The 20,041-nt window shown below is 45.5% G+C and overlaps 4 protein-coding genes across 7 annotated transcripts; 2 read left to right on the top strand and 2 right to left on the bottom strand.

The window, feature by feature from the left end:
• LOC8074131 (eukaryotic translation initiation factor 4E-1) lies at positions 1,324 to 4,101 on the top strand. The gene is made up of 5 exons (XM_002456973.2): positions 1,324 to 1,647; positions 3,075 to 3,240; positions 3,350 to 3,475; positions 3,681 to 3,746; positions 3,835 to 4,101. Exons 1-5 carry the CDS (start codon positions 1,394 to 1,396, stop codon positions 3,883 to 3,885), a joined length of 663 nt encoding a protein of 220 aa, XP_002457018.1. The 5' UTR covers positions 1,324 to 1,393; the 3' UTR covers positions 3,886 to 4,101.
• Positions 5,226 to 8,562, bottom strand: LOC8078050 (cellulose synthase-like protein G2). The gene is made up of 5 exons (XM_021455434.1): positions 7,817 to 8,562; positions 7,117 to 7,224; positions 6,902 to 7,033; positions 6,597 to 6,818; positions 5,226 to 6,496 (listed from the first exon to the last, which is right to left on the bottom strand). Exons 1-5 carry the CDS (start codon positions 8,438 to 8,440, stop codon positions 5,327 to 5,329), a joined length of 2,256 nt encoding a protein of 751 aa, XP_021311109.1. The 5' UTR covers positions 8,441 to 8,562; the 3' UTR covers positions 5,226 to 5,326.
• LOC8074132 (transcription initiation factor IIA subunit 2) lies at positions 11,288 to 14,076 on the top strand. Its single transcript, XM_002456974.2, has 4 exons — positions 11,288 to 11,453; positions 11,823 to 11,954; positions 12,041 to 12,091; positions 13,653 to 14,076. The coding sequence occupies exons 2-4, from the start codon at positions 11,826 to 11,828 to the stop codon at positions 13,800 to 13,802; spliced, it is 330 nt and encodes a 109-aa protein (XP_002457019.1). The 5' UTR covers positions 11,288 to 11,453; positions 11,823 to 11,825; the 3' UTR covers positions 13,803 to 14,076.
• On the bottom strand, positions 14,200 to 17,805 carry LOC110433946 (DEAD-box ATP-dependent RNA helicase 58, chloroplastic). Of its 4 annotated transcripts, none has more exons than XM_021457151.1 (10): positions 17,493 to 17,804; positions 17,307 to 17,400; positions 17,063 to 17,176; positions 16,890 to 16,976; positions 16,521 to 16,625; positions 16,245 to 16,403; positions 16,090 to 16,158; positions 15,589 to 15,678; positions 14,755 to 14,895; positions 14,200 to 14,673 (listed from the first exon to the last, which is right to left on the bottom strand). In XM_021457151.1, the coding sequence occupies exons 1-10, from the start codon at positions 17,672 to 17,674 to the stop codon at positions 14,392 to 14,394; spliced, it is 1,323 nt and encodes a 440-aa protein (XP_021312826.1). In that variant the 5' UTR covers positions 17,675 to 17,804; the 3' UTR covers positions 14,200 to 14,391. The 4 variants fall into 4 exon arrangements, with proteins under 4 accessions (XP_021312826.1, XP_021312825.1, XP_021312827.1 ...); XM_021457150.1 differs by having other exon boundaries at positions 16,890 to 16,985; XM_021457152.1 differs by lacking the exon at positions 16,090 to 16,158 and having other exon boundaries at positions 16,890 to 16,985; positions 17,493 to 17,805.

Here is a 20,041-nt window from a genome sequence, read left to right on the forward strand (position 1 = left end):
TAGCAAAGCTGCACATTCAAACCTTCAGTTCTAAGTAAAGCTGGACGAAAAACTCGAAGCTTGTTAGCTCGCTTGGCTCGTAGCTAGCTCGGTTCAACTCGACTCGGCTCGTTAGGATAATGAGTTGAGTCGAGCCAAAATTTTAGCTCGTTAACTATAACGAGTCAACTCCTGAGCCGCTCGCGAGCCAAACGAGTTACAATATTACAGAAAAAAAATCATCATATCTTATATTAGTTCTGTATTACTTCATGTCTTATACTTTATAAATGGTTGATATGTTAGCTCATATGAATATTTTGTTGAACTTAAGACTACTGGATATATTATTATTATATTATTACTATTTTTAAGTTTTAGATAAATAAAAATATTATATTTTATATTTTTTTATACCTGACTAACGAGCTTAATGAGCCAGCTCAAGCTTTTTACGAGCCGAGCCGAGCTGACTTTCTGATTCATTAAGATAACAAGTCGAGCCGAGCTAGCTCGTTATCCTAACGAGCCAAAACGAGCCGAGCCGAGCTGGCTCATTATCCGACCTTAGTTTTAAGAAAGTCCTATGAGCTTTGTTCAACTACAAGAAATCTTGATTTGACATACTCTATCAGTTTTAAAACCCTCTAGGTATCCAAAATAAAGAAATAAATTACCTTACTTAAGTTAGGAAACATTGTCATTAGTTTTTTTAAAAGAAAACATTATCATTTGTCACCCGCTGCTGCACAGACGACAAAAGACATGATATTGACACAAACATACGATTCACGTGGAATGTTGACATGTCACCTAGAATATATATCCGGTGAAGTTCAACAAAGTCATGCATCGGAAATCGTTTCTTTATATTAGGCCTTGTTTAGTTCACAAATTTTTTCAAGATTTTCCGTTACATCGAATCTTGCAGCATATGCATAAAGCATTAAATATAGACAAAAACAAAAACTAATTACATAGTTTGTCTGTAAAATCGTGAGACAAATTTTTTGACCCTAATTAGTCTATAATTAGATAATGTTTGCCACAAACAAATGAAAGTGCTATAGTAGCGAAATCAAAAAATTTCGTCAACTGAACTAGGCCTTAAAATTAGTAATATAAAAAGTCCATTCATGTAATATATCATCAATTATATCAACTTGATAAAGAAGAAGAAGACCCCTGGGCCGGGCTGGCTGGCCCTGACCATATTCTCCAATCTCCAGTCCAATGAAAGCAGAAGAAACTCAGGTGACCCTGATCCTGACCCGGCCCATACAAGAGTAGCCCGTTCTACTGCTACCCAGGCCCAGGCCCAGGCGAAGACCGCAGACCTAATTCAGCAGAGCCAACCCCAAACCTCCGACTTGCCGCACCCGCACCCGCCCCATCCGCCGCCGCTGCTGCCGCCATGGCCGACGAGATCGACACGAGGCCGGCCTCCGCGGGCTCCCGGGGCCGCCCCGCGCACGCTACGGAGGACGACGACAGGGAGGAGGGAGAGATCGCCGACGACACCCCCGCGCCCGCCCTCCCCGTCACGCACCCGCTCGAGCACTCATGGACCTTCTGGTTCGACAACCCGCAGGGCAAGAACAAGCAGGCCGCCTGGGGGAGCTCCATCCGACCCATCCACACCTTCTCCACCGTCGAGGACTTCTGGGGGTGCGTCCCATTCTCCCTCCCTCCCTCCCTCCCCTCATCCCAAACCCTCGTTAGTATACGAGCCAAATCTCCCCTGGTTCACGGATCTGGGATCTTAGACTAGTTGATTGATGCATCAGTTTCTGGCTCTGTTTAATCGATAGCACTATTATTCATTTCCGACACTAGTTTCTAGAACGGGCAAGATCAATTCTGACGACATAGTTGCTGTCTTAACTTCGTAACTTTTCATGCCTCGCAAGACGCCTCTCTGAAGCAGATATCCATTTCCACATGTTTTGTGCTCAACTAGCTATTTTACCTATTTGGATTTTGGAGACTACCCCCCCCCCCCCCCCCCCCTCCCCCCTCCCTCCCTCCCCCAAAAAAAAAAAACAATGCAAAACTGTTGTTCTGATGTTGCGAGCTGTCTCTGTAGAAGCAGCTGTTGATCAATGTTACACTTCTTTCAGTTTCATTCATATACTGTATGAACCCTTTGTGAGTAAGCATGGTATGTTGCCATGGTCAACAGCCTGTTCTCCAGTCCTACCTGCTAGTCCTTGTTCACCCAAGGTTGTTGTTCGTACTCAAACGCACACCTTGTCAAGTCTATGGTTGATATTAAGTCAAAGCGACACCTGCCTCATGGCTCTAGTTTATATGAGAAAATTCAGTCTGTCATAATGCAAAATCTGTAACATATGTTTTTAAGTCTTCAGAAACAGAGGTTCGATATGATGCACTGAACTGAGCTTCATAGTTTATTGGCTCCCTTGCTTGTTGTTTCCTTTTTTTCAGAGTCAAATTTCTTAATGGTCGGTGTGCGGGATTGAAAGTTGGAAGATCTGATATTTAACACCCCCTCCTCTCTTCCTTAATGCAAAATGCCGTGCCTTGTTTACTTCCACTCCAAAACCTAAAATTTTTCAAGATTCCCCGTCACATCGAATCTTTAGACGTATGCATGGAGTATTAAATATAGACGAAAATAAAAACTAATTGCACAGTTTGGTCGGAATTGACGAGACGAATCTTTTGAGCCTAGTTAATCTATGGTTGGACAATAATTACCACAAACAAATGAAAGTGCTATAGTGTCGCGAAATTTTTTCCATGAGGAACTAAACACGGCCGTCTTTGGAATGATGAAATGCAAAATACCAAAATTTTTAGGGTGGTGTTTAGTTCCATCCAAAATGCAGAATTTATTGCCCTCATTATGGCCTCTTGAGGCCAAAATCCAAATAGAGAATAACCACCTTTTTGCCAAAAAAATTTGTATGGTGTTTAATTCCATTATGCAAAAAGATGGACCAAAACCCAATTTTTTTTGGGATGATCGTGTCAGACATCTGTTGATCTTTGATTTGTCCTTTTGTGTCCCCATCCAACTTTACCTTTTGTCTCTAAATATATTCCAACTAATGGATCTGTGGTTTTCTCAGCCTTTACAATAATATTCATCACCCTAGCAAGTTGGTCATTGGAGCTGACTTCCATTGCTTCAAGAACAAGATTGAACCAAAATGGGAAGACCCTATTTGTGCTAATGGCGGTAAATGGACCATCAGCTGTGGAAGAGGGAAATCTGACACACTGTGGCTGCACACTGTAAGCAATTCTATTTATCAAAAAAAAAGAAGATAATTTTGTGCTGCTCATCTCTCCTTATATAGCCTACTATCCTCCACGCATACTCTTTCAATTTTGTTTCATGTAGCTGTTGGCTATGATTGGCGAACAATTCGACTATGGTGATGAAATTTGTGGAGCAGTCGTCAGCGTGCGTGGCAAGCAGGAAAGAATAGCTATCTGGACAAAAAATGCTGCTAATGAAGCTGCTCAGGTAGGAGTGCTGCAATTACATCTCTGTCTGAATGTCTGTACACAAGCTTGTTTCCTTTCTCCTATGCAATCATCACGCTTTTCTGACTTTTTACACTACCATGATAGATACTCGTACAGCAACTTATATATTTTTCTTATTTACAAATAATATACTATTTTTTTTCTTGACATAAGGTGCTGAACATGTTCCCCCTTCCTTTCAGATAAGCATCGGGAAGCAGTGGAAGGAATTCCTGGATTACAAGGACTCCATTGGATTCATTGTTCATGTGAGTAGTGTGCACTAGTGCTTAAGCTCTCATTTTCAATTCCCTGGGTAAGGTGTGCCAATTCTCACTTGGTCCTCTTTGGCTGCAGGACGATGCAAAGAAGGCGGACAAGGGACCAAGGAACCGATACACGGTTTGATCCTGTTGCTAGAAATCTCAGAGTGTAGCATGCGCACGTGTAGGGTGGTTCTATCCGAATCTAATGCAGACATGCAGTAGCACCTTGCAGAGTTTAGACTCTAGTGTTGAAGGTTCTCTATTTGCTGAGGAGTTGCTTAAGCATAATCTAACATGTTGAATGTATTTCCTGTATGTTCCATAAACATAATCTAACACTCGGTTGTTGTTTCGTCTCCCTGCTCGATCCGTCTCTGCTTAATTTTGCTCGATCCGTCTCTGCTTAATTTTGTCGTTGTTCAGTTCATCAGTATGCTGTGCCTATATAGAACTGAAGAGTGGGAATGGAAATAATAATAACAGAGTAAAGTCCATCAGCGGTCCTTAAACTTGTTCGGATGTGTCATCCTGGTCTTTAAACTTACAAAATGACCGTTTAGTTAGCTAAACTTGTTCGGTTGTGTCATCTTGGTCTCTAAACTTAAAAATCTCCTTTATAGGTCCTCAAATTTGTTCATTTATGTTATCCCGGTCCCTAAACTTGTTTTTAAGTCGTCTCATCTGAGTCAAAACAAGATGAATCTAAAAACTCTATATTGAAAAATAACTCATAACTTTTTTATATAAATTCAAATGAAGATAAGCTTTATATCAAAATCGTAGGCAGCAACGTGATCTACAACTTTGTAGTTGAAAAATTTTTAAATTAAAATCGTTTAGGGTCCAAAAATACTTTTATAAGTTTATAGATTTTAAAATTTAAAATTTAAAATTAAATTTTATGACACTAAACGATTTCAAATAAAAAAATTTTCAACTACAAAGCTGTAGATTGTGCTGAGGACTACAACTTTGGTATAAAATTTGTCTTCATTCAAGTTCATATGAAAAAATTATGAATTATTTTTTGATATAGAGTTTTTTCAATCGCTTTGTTTTGACCCAGAAACCAAGTTTAGGGACGCGATGACAGAGCTGAATAAATTTGAGGACCTAAATAGATGATTTCTAAGTTTATGGACCGGAAGTTTAGAGACCCAGATGACACAGACGTCCCATTGTATGAGTATGGCGGAAGCCTTAAACGATCGATTTGTGAGTTTAAGGACCGGATGACACAATAGCATAAGGCCTTGTTTAATTTACAAAAATATTCAAGATTCTTCATCACATCGAATCTTGAGGCACATGCATAGAGCATTAAATATAGATAAAAACAAAAATTAATTGCACAGTTTGTCTGTAAATTGCGAAATGAATCTTTTGAACTTAGTTAGTCCATAGTTAGATAATATTTATCAAATAAAAACGAAAATGCTACGATGTGCGAAAACTCAAAATTTTTGGAAACTGAACAAGGCATAAATTTAGACACCGCTGGTGGTGGACTTTACTCATAATAATACGTAGTATACATACTGTATGAGTATGGCGGAAGCCTTACAAGTAGTAAACCGACATGGTCATCCAAACACGGCGAGCAGCACGGCTGCCGAGGCGACCGACAGTGCGGTGATGCGTGGCGGAACCCTGGCAGCATCCCACCGGAGGAACATCCCCTCCAGCAGCGGGTAGCTGAGCGCCGCGCCGTAGCACATGAGAAACAGCTGCGGGAGCAGCTCGCCGGCGAATTGGAACGTCATCTTCCAGGTTCCCGCGACGATGGCGGCGGCGTTGAGCACGGAGAGCGTGGTGGCAGGTAGCAGCAGGGTGGAGCAGCCCGTGAAGTCGAAGACGCCGTCCTGGTACAGCCTCCCGTCGGCGTCGGCGGCCTTGGTGGTGAGGTCGAAGTCCAAGGCGCGCGCGCCGAGCAGCTCCTGGGCGGCGCTGACGCAGCCCAAGAGCTGGCCGGTGAGGGCGTTGAGCACCCAGAACCTCTGCTCGTTCCACCACGTGCGCAGGTCCATCCTCCCACGCCTGGCCACGCACACCTCCGCCAGGTGCAGCAGCAGCGAGGACGCGAACGCCGCTGCGGCGGCGGCGGGGCAGGGGAAGAGCGGGACGCCGTGGAGGAGGCAGAGCTGCGGCAGGGTGGCGTAGCAGAGCACGGGGACGGCGTAGAGCGCGGCGAAGCCGAAGTAGGCGTAGCCCATGGCCTGGAGCAGGGAGGCCCTGAGGAGCGGGCGGCAGGCGAGCGGGCTGTGGTGCCTGGACACGCCGACGGCGAGCATCCCGGACATCCAGCGCTTGTTCTGGACCAGCACGTCGTTGAGGTTGGTGGGCACGCTGCCGAGGAACGCCGGCCGGGGCTCCGGGTAGCAGTAGGCGGACGTCCACCCCCGCGAGAAGAAGCGCTGGTACCCAGTGAAGTAGTCCTCCACCACCGACTGGTACATGAAGCCGACGCCGGTGCCCCAGGCGGTGCCCGCCTCGTACGCGCAGGTGGCCACCAGGGATTCTACTGGCTCTGGGGGGAGACGACGACGACGACGCTGGTCATCGCCGCCGCCGCGTAAGGATGCCACGAGACGGTCGGAGTGGCCGAACCTTGCCTTGAGGTCTCCGGCATCCATGGAGCTCAAGTCTGTGCTCCCGGGCGGCGGCGTGGCCCCGTACAGCGCGTCTCTCCTGACGTAGAAGCCGGTGCCGGAGAGGAAAGGGCCCCGGACGCCGTCCAGGCCGAACCATCGGGTCTGATCATGTACGTCGATCGATGGCCGGCGGGTACGTACGTTAACAATCATGTATGTATGTATATGATCGATGTGCGCATGCATGAATTAAAATTGGTACCCCAAAGATGTATCTGAGCTCGTTGGTGTAGATGTCGTTGTGGCTGAGGTTGTGGAACATCTGCGGGAACTGCACGAAGGCGAGGTTAGTCGGCGGGCTGCGGCGGTCGTCGAGGAGGAGGAAGCACATGGCGTCCATGGCGGAGGCGCGGCTGTTGCAGGCCATGTCGCAGTCGAGGACCAGCACGTAGGGCGCGTTGCTCACCACGCCCGACACTCGCAGCTGCATGCGCATATTCGGCCGGCATGGAAGTGATGAGTATATATATAGCACGACGATCATACATAAGAAATAGGGAGACGCACGCAGCGCACCAGGGCGTTGAGAGCGCCGGCCTTGAAGTGGTCAGGCCACGCCCTTCGCTTCTCGCGGGCTACGTACACCAGCGCCGGCGGCATCTCCTCCTCCTCGTCGCCGTCTTCCTTACCACTGATGATCTGCCAGCCATGGATCGCATGCATGCTTTGAATTTTCGACTTTGCATGCAGTCAATTCATTTATAGTTAGCTAGCTAGTTTACCTCCACGTAAGCATCGTGATCCTGGCGTTCTGCTTTTGTCCAGCTCCCGGAAATATTGTCGTCCTTGTTGGCCGCCTCTATGTCCGCTTTCAACTTCTCGTATAATTTCTGCCAAAAAAAAGGTCAGCAGGTCACATCAATATATAATTTTCTCCTTCTTGGTTGATTAACTGTGTGTTTAGTCGGGGTTGGGTGGGTTAGGTTAGATCCAATCTAGTTTTTGGGGACGGAGCCAACCTGTCTAGAGTTTGATTGCACTTCTGCTTTTAGAGACCGAGCCAACCCGTTTTAGTGTTTGGTTAAAGGATTGGGGACAGAGCGGCTCCGTTCAGTGTTTGGTTGGTGTTGGGTGGGAGTCAACCCGGCTGGAGCGGTTCCGTCCGCTAGATTTTGACGAAGGAGTCAAAATCTACTACAGTTGTGCTCATGTCCTTCCATGTACGTCAACACTACTACAGTTGTAGTAGACTAGTAGTACAAGTGCACTACACTTGTGTGACACCGATTTCCACACTTTGGAGTTGAACTTAATTAAGCTAAGAAGAGCGGCTCCTATACCCGGTAAACGCCGTGCCTGACCATCTCTGATCGATCTATCCACCACCCTCTGTGTCAGTTTGACGTCATCACACACGTCGACACGTACTGCCCAGAGGCAGAGCTAAAAAAAAAACACTAGAGACACGTACGGCGTACGTACCTTGACTCTTGCCCTCTCCTCGGCGAGCTCCTCCCGGCCGCCGTGAGCGTCGTCGTCGCCGGCGAAGTACCTGTCGGGCCAGGGACACCGCACGGAGTGCCTCCTGCAGAAGGGCACCCAGGCCCTGGCGAAGGCGTAGGCCTTTCTGGCGGCGAGCAGCGTGAGCGGCGACCCGGCGTCGTCCGACAGGTACACGCTGAGCGCCGCGCCGGGGTAGTCCAGCGCCATGGCCGACACCACCGTGTTCATCACACCGAGCGGCGGCTCCTTGTCCGGGTCGGCCGTCACCACCAGCACGTCCACGCGCGGCAGCGCGTCGCGGGGCACCGCCGCCAGCAGCCGGTCCGGGAACGCCGCGCGCGTGACGGGACGCCACAGCCCCGACTGCGACAGCGTCCACAGGAACAGCAGCGTCAGGTCGGCCAGCGCCATGGCCACGTCCACGTGCCGGGAGACGACTGAGACTGAGAGCAGCGCCAGGACGCGGTGCGCGATGACCGCGGCGACGAGCGCGGCATGGACGGCGGCCATGGCGCGGTTGGCGGCGACCAGGGGCCTGTTCACGTGCACCGCGCTCAGCGGTGGTGGTGGCGCTTGCGAATCCTTCTTCTCGCCATCCTCCATGACTGATGCCAGCGCTAGTGGCCTAGCGCTGAGCTATGCTAGCAGGCTATTGAACTGTAGCAGGTATATGAGTGTGTAACGATGCGATGCGATCCAACAATCCAGTATCCAGCACATGCCTGCTGTTTATATATGAAATGAATATCGCGGCATCAGTGTCTAGACGGCCGGGATAGAACAAATTCAAAAGCGGTATATAGAACCTATCCATCCATTAATATATATGCCAAACTGCCCCAATTTTCCAAAGTGATACTATATATGCAGTAAGTATATTCTAATGCTTTTAGTTACTTACAACGCTTTGTTAATTTCTATATATGCCCACTGACTGAAAAATATATATATGCAATTCTAGGTTTAGGATTAGAGATGACAACGGCTACGTACCCGATGGGTAGTGACCACCCGTACCCATACCCGTGAAGTCTAAATTTTACTCATCGGGTTACCCGTACCCGTACATAGGTAGGAAAATAATTCCATACCCGCACCAGTGGGTAATTTCTATGCGACGGGTAATCCACACCCGCTAGTATACCCGAGAATTACATGTAAATATAATATATTTACACACAGAAAATCATACTAAGTCTCCAACAAGTTACAAACTAATACTCATATGACAACATCAAATTCATATACATATATATTAGGAGAGTTTAGTTGGATTTATACTAAATTCATGTGCTATATAGGCTAAAATGACAATGGTGGCTAGTTATTTTGACAGGTATTTTTTACCCACGGGTAGGCAGGTATGGGTAGTAAACACCCACACTCGTACCCGCCATACCTGATGGGTATATAATTTTGCCTAATAACATACCCACGGGTAGAAAATTCATTTCATACCCGCCTCTTTATCAGGTAAAACCCGTCGGGTACTTGGTTTCCCGGTACCCGTTGCCATCTTGATTTAGGATAAATCAATCATTTTTTAAATTTGACTAAGTCTATAAAAAATTCAATATTTATATTTATATTTTCAAATAGATTTATTATAAAAATATATATTTTATAGTTAATCTAATGATACTTGTATGGGTGTATTTTATATACTCTTGGAATAGTTATTCCTATGATCAATAAATTACATTGCGTATGTATACATATCCATTTATAAGTTATAAGTTTGAGTACGTTGATATATTCATATTGTACGTAATACTCTAGGGGGAGGAGATATGTGCGTCGGGGCCAGTGCCGACCCCAAGGGGTAGGTAGGAGGTGTGACGGCCGAGGGCCTAAGCAGGATAGGAGCCTAAACCCAAGTATATAAGATTTCATATCCTTTAACTATAATCCATTAGGATTTAGATTAACAAGAAGGTATAGTGTCTCATCAGCAAAAGGAGTTTTTGGCCTCTTTCTTTCTAGGAGGCGAGGAGCCGAGCCGTCAATGTTTGCAGGCTCACACACGACACATAGTCATCGCGACTTCTCTGTTTCGCACTTCGGCACTTGGTGAGACGACGACACGTAGGCACACAACACTGATCAGATCACCATACGATCAACATCACTAGCGCTGATCACCAACATCTTGACGCCTGAGTTCCAGAATCCAGACGATGATGTTCTAGATGACGGCGGCGACTAAGCAGCTAACTAGCTGAGGCAAAGCCTTCTGTCCTTGTGTCTTTTTTGTGATTTTGTGAATCTTGATTCTGAATCAATTTATGTCTAAATTATATAAGTCCTAGGTTTTTTTTTCCTTATTCCGTTTTGTCTAGTACTTTGTACTCATAAAATTATATTTTTCTTAGAGAATTAGTCTATGAACTTGTTATCTTGAGCTTATATGCCGAATCTACCAATCATTTCAGAATACATTAGCATAGTACTTTCCACTATGACTTTTAAACAAGCAAACATACCCTATATAGTATAAGATTTTATGGTCTCCCGGGGCTATCGCGACGAATTCGTTAGAGAACCCTCGAAATCTTAGCTGGTCGGGGCATGTCTAGGTCCATGCACGTGTCGGGGATGTGACTGCATGCTACCGCAGCCCATCGTCGGCTCCCGCCCTCTGCCCACGCACGCCCGGCCTGCGTCGTGCCCTGCCCTTGAAAGACGCTGCGGTGCCTATCCAGCCGTCGGCGTCGGCTGCCGCTGCTCTGCTGCCACCGTACTTCTTCGGACCACAGCGCGCGCACGTGGGCGTCTTGCAGAACGCCGCCTAGGCTCCTGCTGCCACATCCATCTTGGCGTTCTCCTCACCAGAGCAAAGCCGCCTACCGAGGCCTCAATTAATCGCCGATGTCCTTTCTTCCTAGCTAGCTATATTCTCCTCTACACCTGGCCTGTGTGCAAGGTATATGAGCTTCCCTCCTTTCCTCGATTTCCTACTGCTGCCGAGTCCGTTTCTTCATGCCCACCTAGTTTTTCTCTTCCATAACAGTGCGACATGCATGGAGCCCAGACGCAAGCGAGAATGCATGTTCATCTTGATAATCCATGCCACGGTAAGTTGCCCGCGCTTCGCACGGGGTTGCTCACTAGTTACATAATATATGAGAGGGTTCATTTGAGATGTTCATTCATGCATCTTTATTTGCTAGGAAAAAGAAAAAGAAAAAGAAAAAAAGGAAAACGACAAAGAGCCAAATTAAGGAGAGGAGAGGAGATGAGAGGAGACGTGTGCGGTCGTCCTTGTACAGCTGATCGACAGTACAGTTGTATGCCAAGCCAAATTATGGTATGGGCAATGGAGAGGGCGGGGGGTAGAGTCGGTAATTGGCAGCGACCGACATGCGGAAGTGGTGGAACACGAACGAGTCCCTCAGAACCTCTCCGTCCTAGGCTCCTCCTATATAAGACCGACCGACGTCCCCAATTCCCCTTCTCCCACCTCCGTCCCGTCCGTATATATTTCGAATTCCCCCCTCCTCGGCTCCTCCTCTGCCTCGGTGCCTCCCTCAGCGCCTCTCCTCCTTCCCCTCCCCGGCGCTCCGCGTCAAGACCCGCCGTTCCTCGTCGCCCGATCCGTGCACGTCCGATCCGCCAGGTGAGCCTCGATCGTGTAAGGCCTTCGATCTCCGGAGTTTCTAGGCGGGTTTTGCTAGCTACTAGCTACACGCCCCGATTCGGCCTCCGCCGCCGCGAGTTTCAGTTAGGGTTTGCCCCTGCAGTCGTCGTCGTCGTCATCCGGTTCGCGGGTTACACGGGTGATCGATTCGTGATTAATATTGCGGGGGGATTTCGGTTACTTGGTTCATTCGTTTGTGCCTTGCAATGGAATGCCGTACGTGCTAGTCTGAGTTTCTCATCGTGACTTGAACTTGAGAGATGTCCGATCCGCGATCCTGTTTAATTTCCTGGGTGTGTGTGTGTTCTGACGCTCTTGAGGCCCGGCGCGGCGTGGCGTTGCATGCAGGGGATGGCCACCTTCGAGCTGTACCGGAGGTCCACCATTGGCACCTGCCTCACCGAGACGCTGGACGAGCTCGTCTCCAGCGGAGCCGTCAGCCCAGAGCTCGCTATCCAGGTCCTTGTGCAGTTTGACAAGGTCTGACGACATTACAGTACTATATATGGGTCTCAAAATTAACAGGCCCAGAGCTTGTTTTGACACCCTTCTCTTATTGTCTTTAGTCCATGACTGAGGCGCTGGAGATGCAGGTCAAGAGCAAGGTTAACGTCAAGGTACATACAATCGATGTGCCCTTTCTGTTGATTCAGATATATATGGATTCACTGCCATAGGAACCATAGGTCAATCTAGAGCTTTGAAGGGGAATGGTATTTAGATTCCTTTTTTTGTTATGCACCTACTTGTATATATAGATATAGCTAATAAATTAACTGTTAGTTGTTAGCCACCTAAAATGACCCTTTTCTTTTACACAAGTAGCAAAATTCACGCGGTAGAAATTTCAGACTATATATTGTGCTGATGGTGAATGATGTACACTTAGAAAATTAAACTAGACAACCTCTAACCATTTTGTTTAATCCTGTGTGCTACAATGTGTATTGGCTTGTACTTTACTGTTGTACACAATCATGTTATACACTACATATTTATTGGTTTTGTCCGTTAACCGCTGATAAAGCAAATAATGGCTATCAAAAACTGTACTTCCTCCATATGTGGGTTAAATTTTGTAGTATGCTGGAAAAATTTTGGAAGCACTTGTGTTAATGTTTACCTTTGTAGCACTCTTTGCACTGCACGTAGCCTCACATTATTTTACTGTTAGCCTTGCTATTTTCCATTGTTGTGATATGTTTTGAACTGTTGTCCGAAATCATTGATTTGCCCATGTACCAGTGACATATGTGCTTGCTCTTGACTTTAACATGTATTCAATTAATTAGTCTCTACTTCAACTTCCTCTGTTTGTTAGATGCAGTACATTGTACCATGAACTAGTTGTCAACTGTCACGCTCGCAGGAACTGTTCTAGCGTGCTTTAACAATGTATTGTACATCGTATCACCAGCATCATCATTATGAACTGCTACCCTTTCCACAGTGTTGTGCATATGTGCACACTGCTTCTGTCATGTCGTAAAACAAGTGTGGCTAGCTAGTGCAGTCTGTGGCTTGTCATTTTTTTTATATAAGCCAACACAGCTTCGTGTTCTTGTGAGAAAAAACCTCAACTTGTTTAATTTCCAAATTTGGCATCTGGTTCAACCTTCTGTATAACTGGGTCTGTAAATAACTGCAAATTGAACTTTCCTACCTAATTTATTGGACTATGAGTTCACACATTTTCTTGGGTAGCCTTTTAATTGGGAACCTAGATAGTTGTCTTTCTATAATAACTGGTATTCTCTTTTATGTTTTGAAACCATGAAGCAATTTTTGAGGCAAAGGGCCTTTTTTGTATGATCTAGAACGAACTTCGGTGATATCCTTCTTTGTTGAAGGTGATGTTCATGCTAATAGCTTCACATACTTTGTGCTTGCTATTATTTTGTTCGACTTCAAAGAAAATACGAGAGCCTCTGGCCTCATACCTTAATCTTAGTGTTTCAGCTAGGGCTTGTTCCTTTTTGAGTCCAGTATACGTGCTTCCTGCTTCTGTTTGATAGTTTGATACTCTAAATTCTGTAAGTTGGGGTTCAAATGTTACAATTAAAATCGGGCGTGGAAGTTTCCAAACACTCAGTACTCAGTATTTCTTTTCACTTTGGCATTTGAAATCTTATCAGTTATCAGACTAGATCTGTGACGGCTTTCCTTGTCGCTGTACAGGGTCATCTGCACACCTACAGGTTCTGCGACAATGTCTGGACCTTCATTCTAACAGATGCAACCTTCAAGAGCGAGGAGATTCAAGAAACACTGGGCAAGGTGAAGATCGTGGCCTGCGATTCCAAGTTGCTGCAGCCTCAACAACCATAAAAGAACCACCACCTGCCCAATCTCGATCCCGTCCAGTTTAGCTCAGTTTCATGCTATTATTGGCGCCACCCAAACTTTCCTAGTTCATGTGAATTTGCCCCCTCTGAACTTTGTTTGTGTGAAGTTAAGCCATCGGCCGTGACACTTGACTAGACTAGAGTACCATGGCTGCCAACATGTTATCCGTACTGAATATGGAATATGGTTTTGCTGCTTTCTGTTGATAATTTCACATGAATGACTAGATAAAAGCGTTGAATTTGACATTAATTCATAATCGTGCTCTGGTTTAAGTGACCAATGAACAATAACAGCTGTTGTTTAATAAGTTATAGTCCAGTGGACTAAGCTACATTGTTGTATTTTAGTTAAATCGTTTTCCGAGATGATAAAACAATTCAAGACAAACTTTGTCATGATTCAGGATCATTTCATAAGTATATATCCAGAAAAATGGATATGCAACTGCAGATGATGCTGAAGAATTTTCCCTATATTGATGCTCACAGCGAGAGCAAAAAAATCATTCTCCTGTAGCAGTACCCAAAAAAAGGAAATTAAAAAAAAAGGCTAGTATTCACATCCGAGTTCAAGAGAACGTGAACATGGATTCAAGGGGCAGCTCTTCACAGTGGAACTTGAGCTCATTCTGAAACCTCTGCAGCACGAAGTGCTCATCCTCTGTTATAAGGGTTGTCACGCCGCATTCCAACCTGGAGAAAGGTTCTCTCCCAGTTCTTCCAGCACGGTGCAGATAGTCTGTCGCCGTCTTAGGAAGGTCGAAGTTGTATATGTGGCTGGTTTGAGGAAGGTCAAACCCCCTGCTTGCTATGTCTGTTGAAACCAGCAGGAATCCTCTTCCCTTGACTTCCTGCAGATGACACAAATCTCAGTGTCAATACAGAGAATGAAGATGCTGGGAGATCAGACAAGGAACTCGGAGAGCACTTACAGAGAACGAGGCAGCTCGAGCGTTGAAGTTCATATCTTCTTCCAGCAGCAGCACATCTAGGCTTCCCTTATATGCATTTCTCAAGAACTCAGCGACGACGGTGGTTGAAGGAGGATTTCCAGCCTTCTTTGATCTCTCAGACTAAGAACATAGGTTCAGAGTTACAAAACAGAATGCAGATGTGCAGGTGACACACCAGTTCTTTTTTATTCAGTTAAGAACTTAAGATCCATTCACCGTCAATATAACTGCTCAGAACTAGGTGATGAATAGGAACTTCTTTGTTGGTGAACAAACCAGTTACTTATAAATGTCAGTGTCCAAAGCTTTTAAAAAGGAAGTGACAGAAAATATGGGAACTGAAAATATGACGAAATTATGCACTGGTAGACACTGCCAGTACCTCAGACAACTAAGTCATCATGGGCCTGGATCTTGGTGTTTACATGATGGATGATAACTGGGGTATTGATTTTGCAGACACTTGCCCAGGCATTAGTAGTAATTGAAAGGGAAATAAACAAGCTTGCCAAAGTCAAATACCAAATTGGCTCAAATCATCACAGATGTGCATGGCAGTACAGCATCACAGCGCATAACTGTATCATGCGTTATTCTGTATCATTCCATATAAGCAGATAGCTATGGCAAAATACTACACGGCTAATTTGAATTTGCATCGGACATAATATTGCTGGCCTCTCATAAGATCACTTGGCCTATTGACAATAATACTGAGGAAGCACCCCAGAAAATAGATGACGAAATCCCAAGATACTAGAGAAACTATATAAACATGGTATGGTATCAAAAGAACATAATGTACACCGGTACCTGTTCAGCAACAAATATGATTCCAGACTTTGGTGCATCCCTCTCAAGCAAGGATAGTAAGACATGCAACCTTTCCTTCTTGGTGCAGATCTGCACATTGATTGTGTTGTCATAGTCACCAAGATTCAGACAGACTGAAAAGAATTCTCAGGAGAAAGGAGGTTGGTTTGATTGTGGACTTAGTTGTCCAGGAGGCACTAATTATGGGAAAGAAGAAAAAACAGGTTGCCTCTATATGCATTGGATTAGTTGAGAATTTGGAGAATGTGACATGCCTATAGGTAGGTGCTGTTGAGTAGGTGTCATGCATCGCAGATTAGTTGTCAAGAAGAACATTAGTATTACTTTAAACACAATGAGCCTGTGGGTGGGCATTGTGGGTAAGTGCCTATGGTTGAGAGAAACAAAGGAGAAAACTGAGACGTCCTTTGCATGAGTGAGCTAAAAGAGGAATTGGATACAAGGTCATCAATCATTATAATGTGAATTTGATGTGCTCACCACATATTTGTGACACAGGTGCGAAGGCATGGGCTGTACAGGGTGGACATGAACATGAACCACATCACTCTATACCATGTTAAGGGGAAAAATACATTAGCCTTCTTTGAAGTACAAAAATAAACAGCAATTTGTTCAGTAGAAGTTAGTACAACCTTGGTCCATTTATGCTGTACACAGTCGTGCAGAAAGCGATTGTGCTGAGGGATCGATGCGCTTGCAAATATGGTTTGACGACTGGAAGCTGCTGAATAAGAGGTTAATATCTTGCGAAGAGAGCTGACTTGCTTTGATGACCCAAAAATAAAATCAACCTAAGAAAACAACAAGGTTAGCCCCCTTGGCAGATATAATTACAGAGCATCAGCGAGCAGAGCAAACTCTGACAGTAATTTGATTCAAGACTTAAGGAAGTGGAATGATGATCTCACCTCATCGATAACTAACACTCTCATGGATTGAAGGCTGAACGCCCGCCTTTCGACCATTTGACACAAGCTTGCCACGGTAGCTACAATTACTGCAGGGGGCTCTGCCTGTGAATTTATCGACAGTTCTATCACAAACACATGGCAACAGAGAAAAGGAAACCTTAAATAGCACTACCCTCTACATGATGGCATAAGTGGATTCCAATACCATGTCATAACCGCCAATATCGAAACAATATAAACATACGCTGAATGCATAAGATAGATCTGGACCTAACCATTCAATAGCCACTTCCTATCAAAATGGTCCCAGGTAATCAGGCATCGACATAGATACAAATGCAGCAAGAGATGTTCAGTACTATTTACCTTGACCCAGCTCTTTTGCCTCTTGAGCATACCGCCATCAAGCAAAGCCATGACGGTGCAGGCCTTGGCTGCGAGTAGTCTAGCAACCTTGGTAACCTTGGAGCAGCACAGTTAGAGAAGACACCAGAATCAGAGATCAGACGGACAACAACCAGCGCCGGCAGTCAAATCACCTGCATGCCGAGCTCCCTTGTGGGGACAACAACCAGCGCTTGCACCGAGGACCTGCTGAAGTCGATGGCGGAGAAGACGGACAGGAGGTAGGCAAGCGTCTTCCCGGAGCCTGTCTACAGATCACCGTGAAATGCGATAACAGGGCACAGCAGTATGGCACGACAGGGAACTCTTGGTCTAGTCTAGCAGAGAGACGAGCAAGAAAGGTTAAGGAGGGAGTCACGTCAGGGAGAGGACCACCACCTGCGCGTGGAGAATGCAATCCTGGCCGGACAGCAGAAGCGGCAGGGATTGCTCCTGCACCTCGGTGGGCACGACATAGCCAACCTCCTCAGCCCTGAAACCGAATTTCCAATCTTTCATCAGTAGTAGTAAATGAGCTAATGGCATGGTGAGGAACTGACGGCTGGTCTGGTTGTGGGGGTTCACCTCTGCAGGACGTGGTCCGGGACGCGGCCGGCGCAGACCTCGCGGAGTGTGGCAGCGGCGGCGACCACGGCGGCGCGCCGTGGGAGGAGGCTGAAGCGGAAGCGCAGAGTGAACGGGGCGAGGTGGGTGCTGGGAGTAGTGGGGAGGAGGGAGCCGGGGGCGAAGGCCGCCGCCACGGCCATGGCCACGACACGAGAGAGCCGGTCGGTCCCTTTCCTCTTGTCCACCAGCGCCGGCGGCGGGCGGATAAGAGGAAAACAACAGTAGTGGCTTCAGGTGCTGCTTCGGCCCAAGGTTACTGTAGCAAGCACGGGAGAACACACAGCTAAAGGCAATGTTGGTGTATTGAGAATTTTATTTTAAAATTTATTGCAAAAGTATTAATAAGGATCAAAGTCTCAAAGAGTCCATGCCCTTGTTTAGTTCACCCCGAAATTCAAAAAGTTTTTTAAGATTCCTTGTCACACTAAATCTTACGGCACATGAAGCATTAAACATAGAAAAAAATAAAAACTAATCATACAGTTTGACTGTAAATCACGAGACAAATCTTTTGACCCTAGTTAGCCTATGATTGGACAATATTTACCACAAACAAACAAAAGTGCAAGTGCTATAGTAACAAAATTCAAAAAAATTTCACATCTAAACAAGGCCCAGTAGAGACTAAGTTAAATAATTATTGGCCGGACAAAATTTAAAGCTCGTTGAGCTGGCTCAACGGCTTGTTTTTTTTTTAAGAAAAATGACTTTCGACTTCACCTCGTTAGGCTCGGCTTGTTAAGCTCAGCATGAAGTTGGGACTCAAATAATTGAGAAGACTTTGATAAATAAAATTATGCCAATTTTCAAAAATAAAAAAATTGAAAAAAAGTGCAGTTGGCTTGATATCCACTCCTTAGATAGGTTGTTCTTAAGCATCTCCAACAGTTTAGTATTTTTTGTTTGTCATTTGTTGTAGTTTGCCAATTTACAAAACGATATGACAAGTGAAAAAAAGGACATCTTCAAGTGTTTGACATAATTGACTTGGCAAAAACCAAAATTGTAGATCTAACCGTATTTGTCGGGACTTTTCTTCCGCGCCGTATCTGGTCCCGCGCTTTTGGTCACGCGCGTTTCTTTTTCGCGGCATTTTCTCGTCGTCGCGCCGCCAGTTCGTGAGCATCCAGGTCGCCGCTGTTTCTTGGTACCTGTATCCGAGACGCTACAGGTTGTCATCGAGGGCTTCCTGCTATAGAGTCCTTCCTGTCAAAGAGTCCTTCGTCCTGTTGCCGTGGACTGCAGATCGTCATCGATCTCCAATGTTCGTCACCACGCGCGAAGAGTCCCCCATGCACGGGAGTAGCGCGGGAGGAGCGCCCGATCGGCATTTGCCAAGCGGCCCGCGGCCTTGCATTTATGCCAAATTTTCTCCCTCAATTGCCAAGTTGCCCAAATTGCAAAACACAAATACAAAATTGTTGAATACCTCATTTTCATAATTTTGGCAAATTACAAGAATGCAAATCATAAATGCAAAACTGTTAAAGATGCTCTTAGTGGAGAGTTTCACAACGATATTTTTAAGAATACCATGTTTGATAAAATGCAATGAAATATGATGAAACAATTCTTCTCAATGTATACTTCTTTAATACTAGTGTTCCAAAGACATTTAATTCCACACCACTCATCAAGAGTTAGAAACCGAGCCTAATAAAATTTCTTTTATTTATTAAAACATTAATTATATCGCCATAAATGCTTATGTGACAATCTATTAAATGCGGATAGAACCTGTAAAAATCTTGTTTCCGACCTAACTCTAGCATCTCTCAATATGTCATTGATCTTGGTGATTAACTCAGTAGATGAAGCATGGAAAAAGGTTTCATGTGTTTCATTCCTCCCACCCAAGCGGCTCTTTGCCACAAGCCAAGACAAGACGAGGTCCCAGATCCAGGTGGAGTGGAGGTAGTAGAGGCATTGAAGAGCAGTTTCATCGTGTGTTCTACAGACTACGAGCCTGTCCGCTGTTAAGGTCAGTCTCAATGGAGGTTTCATTAGAGTTTCATGCACATTAAATATGCTGATGTGGCGCTATATTAATGAAGAGAGAGATGATAAGAGTTTCATGGGAGTAGAGAGAGTTTCATCCCCATGAAACTCCTATGCACTGTTTCCAAAATATGGATGTGTTGGAAACAGTGTCATGAAACTTCCATTGAGGATGGCCTAATATCCGCAGAAGCCAGGAGAGAATTTACGCAATCAGTTTGTCCAATGCCCAAGGGCCAAGGGTATTGATCCCACAATCTGAGAGTCCAAACCACTAATTCTACCAGGGAGTAAGAATAACTGTTCAGAGTAACTGCTCTTGGGAGCAGGCGGCAAGGCAGCAAGTCTCAATCAAGGCAACATTGCGCATCCTCTCAAAAGAGGGGAAAGAAACACGCCACCAAGCATACCATACATACATCTCAGTAGTTTTCAGGACCGTACGAGTGAAATTTTATATATCCAAACAAAACAGTGCCCCCTACCTATTGTCAACAACTTAATTAAGA

The sequence above is a fragment of the Sorghum bicolor genome, chromosome 3 (assembly GCF_000003195.3).
Source record: "Sorghum bicolor cultivar BTx623 chromosome 3, Sorghum_bicolor_NCBIv3, whole genome shotgun sequence".
Lineage (NCBI taxonomy): Eukaryota > Viridiplantae > Streptophyta > Magnoliopsida > Poales > Poaceae > Sorghum > Sorghum bicolor.

What these genes read in the sequence shown, in the direction of transcription:
- LOC8074131 (XM_002456973.2), top strand. Translation starts at nt 1,394, where the DNA reads ATGGCCGACGAGATCGACACGAGGCCGGCCTCCGCGGGCTCCCGGGGC. An exon ending in ACCGTCGAGGACTTCTGGGG is followed by an intron (nt 1,648 to 3,074) that starts GTGCGTCCCATT and finishes TGGTTTTCTCAG; the next exon opens with CCTTTACAATAATATTCATC. An exon ending in CTGCTAATGAAGCTGCTCAG is followed by an intron (nt 3,476 to 3,680) that starts GTAGGAGTGCTG and finishes CCTTCCTTTCAG; the next exon opens with ATAAGCATCGGGAAGCAGTG.
- LOC8078050 (XM_021455434.1), bottom strand. Translation starts at nt 8,440, where the DNA reads ATGGAGGATGGCGAGAAGAAGGATTCGCAAGCGCCACCACCACCGCTG. An exon ending in AGGAGAGGGCAAGAGTCAAG is followed by an intron (nt 7,225 to 7,816) that starts GTACGTACGCCG and finishes TTTTTTTGGCAG; the next exon opens with AAATTATACGAGAAGTTGAA. An exon ending in TCAACGCCCTGGTGCGCTGC is followed by an intron (nt 6,819 to 6,901) that starts GTGCGTCTCCCT and finishes ATGCGCATGCAG; the next exon opens with CTGCGAGTGTCGGGCGTGGT.
- LOC8074132 (XM_002456974.2), top strand. Translation starts at nt 11,826, where the DNA reads ATGGCCACCTTCGAGCTGTACCGGAGGTCCACCATTGGCACCTGCCTC. An exon ending in TCCTTGTGCAGTTTGACAAG is followed by an intron (nt 11,955 to 12,040) that starts GTCTGACGACAT and finishes TATTGTCTTTAG; the next exon opens with TCCATGACTGAGGCGCTGGA. An exon ending in AGAGCAAGGTTAACGTCAAG is followed by an intron (nt 12,092 to 13,652) that starts GTACATACAATC and finishes GTCGCTGTACAG; the next exon opens with GGTCATCTGCACACCTACAG.
- LOC110433946 (XM_021457150.1), bottom strand. Translation starts at nt 17,674, where the DNA reads ATGGCCGTGGCGGCGGCCTTCGCCCCCGGCTCCCTCCTCCCCACTACT. An exon ending in TACAGCATAAATGGACCAAG is followed by an intron (nt 16,159 to 16,244) that starts GTTGTACTAACT and finishes AACATGGTATAG; the next exon opens with AGTGATGTGGTTCATGTTCA. An exon ending in CTCGAGCTGCCTCGTTCTCT is followed by an intron (nt 14,674 to 14,754) that starts GTAAGTGCTCTC and finishes TGTCATCTGCAG; the next exon opens with GAAGTCAAGGGAAGAGGATT.